We start from the raw sequence: 3,608 nt of genomic DNA on the forward strand, positions 1-3,608 counted from the left end.
TAGTATATAGTTGGACACTTTATTTAATCCATTCACTCTCTATCTCTTTATTTGATAATTTAATCCACTGATATTTCAGGTAATTATTGATAGGTAAGGTCTTAATATTACCATGTTGGTATTTTTTTTTCTGTTTTTATTGTACTTCTTGTCTTTTTCTTCTTAGAATCTCCGTCATGAATAAGTGATTTTCTCTAGTTTACTTTGATTCCTTGCTTAGTATGTCTGGCAAGTCTGTATAGGTTTTTCTGTGTGGTTACCTAGATGTTTAAAATTAAACTTCTTCTGGCTATAAAAAGTTATCTTGAAGTGATGACTGCTTAGCATTCATTTTAAAAATAGAGAAAGAGACAAAGAAAAACCAGAGATATTGAATCTAATAAGGGACTCTGTATTGCATTCCTCCTCACATTTTGAATTTTTGATGGTACATTTGATATCCTTCAATACTGTTTATTCCTTAACATCTTAATGCAGTGATTGTTAAGTACTTTTAATCCTTATAGTAAAGATAAATGATTTACACAGCATGTTTATGATATTTAAACATTCTGATCTTGCTGGTGTAGTTACTCTTTGCAGCAAATTTTCTGCCTTCTGATAGTCTCTTCATAATTGTTAATGTATTGTTCTTTCACTCTGTTTTTTTATTTATTTATTTTATTTGAGTTAGAGTTACATACAGTGAGAAGGAGAGACAGAAAGAAAGGTCTTCCTTCCATTGGTTCGCTCCCCAAATGGCTGCAACAGCCACACCTGTGTGGATCCAAAGCCAGAAGCCAGGCACTTCTTCCTGGTCTCCCATATGGCTGCAGGTTCCCAAGGACTTAGGCCATCCTCTACTGCTTTCCCAGGCCATAACAGAGACTTGAACTGAAAGTAGAGCAGCCGGGACTAGAACCGGCACCCATATGGGATGCTGGTGCCACAGGCAGAGGATTAACAACTGTGCCATGGCGCTGGCCCCTTGTTCTTTCACTTTGAAGAAATATCTTTGACATTTCCTGTAACACAGGTGTGGTGGTGATGAACTATGTCAGCTTCTGTTTGGGAATGTCTTTAACTCTTCTTTATATCTGCTTGCATTGTACTAGGCATCCAGACTACAAAATACTTTTCACAAGTATTTTTAATTCTGTATGGTATTCTCCTTTACATTAGATGGAAGTACCTGGAATTATTTTCATTTATTTATGTGCATTTTATACTAATGATAGCTCTGGGCAGAATAAATAAATAAATCATAACTTTATTTTACTGTCACTTCTATAACTGGCACAGTGTAATATGATTTATAGACCTTATTGCTAACTTTCTAAATAATCTTGCTAGAAAATATTTTCAAATGTTGAAATTAATGCAGAGATTGAATTACTTTCTACATATAACTCAACTGATAAGTGACTGAATGAACTAGGATTTAATACATGCAATTTTAAATAAACATGCTTTACTTCACAATTGTTTTCTACATGCAATGGTTGTAAGTGATGCATAAGAAATCATTTATTTTTCTCTAATTTTTATTTTATAAATGTTATTGTTTAGAACATTATTAAATTGATTTATATTTATATATAAACTCAGTAAATTTGAAAAATATATATTCAGGAGATGGTGCATGTAAGTCACATAAGTATGATACACAGACATCTGAAACTTGCAATCACTACACTATACCAAATTGAGAAAAAAGTATGCCTTCTCCTGCCTCTAAGGTCAAACTGAATGAATCCAGAAGAGAGTATATAACGATCACAGTAACACTGAAAGCCAAATATCACTTGTCCAAGTTCCACCATTCCATGTAGAAAAGCATTGAATGCTTTATTTCTCATCTGTGGCCACCTATGACCCATAGGGTCACCATAGTCTTAGTCCAGCCTTAACCTTCCCCTCCTCTTCCCTCATGGGTCAACCCAGGACCCCTGTTCTCTTTAGCTGCCGCCTCATGGCCTCTTTGATCTCCTTGTTGCGCAAGCTGTAGATGAAAGGGTTGAGGAAGGGTGTAAGCACCGAGTAGACCACTGCTAGTGCCCGATCATAGTCCAGGGAGTAGCTCTTCTTCAGCCGCACGTACATGAATAGGATACTACCATAGAATATGAGAACCACAGTGAGGTGTGAGGCACATGTAGAGAAGGCTTTCCTTTTGCCTTCAGCTGAAGGAATTCTAAGCACTGTACAGATGATTTGCATATAGGAGCTGAGGATTAGCAGGAAGGTTGCCAGGATTTTGCAGGAATTTATAATGAAATCTACCAGAACATTGATTGATGTGTCAGTACAAGCCAAGCTCAGAACAGGAGGGAAATCACAAAAGATGTGTTGAATGTGGTTGGGACCACAGAAAGGAAGTTGAGAGACCAAGGAAATTTCAGCCACTGGCCCAGCCAGACCTCCCAACCAACAGCCAACAGAAATTTTGGCACACAGTGTTGAGGTCATTAGGGTGGAGTAGTGGAGGGGCCTGCAAATGGCTAAATACCTATCATAAGCCATGGCTGTCAGGAGGTAGCACTCAGTAGCTCCAAGGGAGTGAAAGAAATATATCTGCAGAAGACAGCCAGAAAATGAAATTGTTTTCTTCTCGCTGAGCAGGTTTGCCAGCATCTTGGGGATGGTGGCAGCTGTGTAGCCAAGCTCTAAGAGAGAAAGAACGCTGACAAGGTGGTACATGGGTGTATGGAGCCGGGAATCCAGGCAGACCACCAAGAATATCAGCAGGTTTCCCATTATAGTAGTGAGGTAGATGAGAAGTAACAAGAGAAAGAGATAAGTCTGGACACCCTGTAGATGGGGGAAGCCTAGGATGATGAATTCTGTTACCTGGCTCCAGTTGCCAGTGTCCATCGCTCACAATTCATGGACCTAGAATGTGAAGTATAGAAGAAAGTTGAGCCATAGAAGACCTAACATGAAGGGAATTTCCAAAATGCATTTGTCTTCCCTTACCTTTAAACTTCTCCCATTAGATGTTTTTTTTCTGATTAATTCATCTGATTTTTGGCATTCATATTCAGTCCTGTAATTTATTTCCTTGCTTGATTGCATCTATACAGCCTTTATAAATTCCAGAATTTCTCATCTATGGTATATGGTATCACTTATGTGCATTTCTCATTTAAATTATAATCATGATTATACCGATAAAATATTATATCGTTTGAATTACATTTCCTTATTTCTAATTTGAATTTATTTTCTTCTTCAATTTTTTGACTATGAAAGAAGCAATTACTTCATATTTTGCTCTTTTCCATTTTCCTCTGGAAATGATGCTATAACATCATCTTTTAGGAGCATGGAAATCAGTCTAGATCTCTTTTGGACACTTTGAGAATTCCAATAGTGATAAGTAGAGTTTAACAAACAAAAGAGGTCCAGAGACAGAAAGAAAATCTATCTCATGAATTTTTCTCTAAACCAACCAAGTCATCAATCCTCTGTGCCACATCCCTGTCCCTAACAACCTCCAGTGCACTTTTATGATTTACTGCTTCTGGAGATAATAAATATTTATATCAATTTTATGCCTATGTAACAAATATTTGAGCATTTTTTGTATTCTAGACATTATACTTAAAAAAGAGACTAAATGGATAAAC

General features: G+C 36.8%; 1 protein-coding gene across 1 annotated transcript; it reads right to left on the reverse strand.

Moving 5' to 3' along the window:
* Nucleotides 1–1,914: 1,914 nt before the first annotated feature.
* Nucleotides 1,915–2,853, reverse strand: LOC133761039 (olfactory receptor 6N1). Its single transcript, XM_062193688.1, has one exon. It carries the CDS (start codon nucleotides 2,851–2,853, stop codon nucleotides 1,915–1,917), a length of 939 nt encoding a protein of 312 aa, XP_062049672.1.
* Between the last annotated feature and the right edge of the window lie 755 nt (nucleotides 2,854–3,608).

The sequence above is a fragment of the Lepus europaeus genome, chromosome 5 (assembly GCF_033115175.1).
Source record: "Lepus europaeus isolate LE1 chromosome 5, mLepTim1.pri, whole genome shotgun sequence".
NCBI classification, from domain to species: Eukaryota; Metazoa; Chordata; class Mammalia; order Lagomorpha; family Leporidae; genus Lepus; species Lepus europaeus.

Bases quoted from the DNA above. Each gene is read 5' to 3' on its own strand.
- LOC133761039 (XM_062193688.1), bottom strand. From the start codon at position 2,853: ATGGACACTGGCAACTGGAGCCAGGTAACAGAATTCATCATCCTAGGC.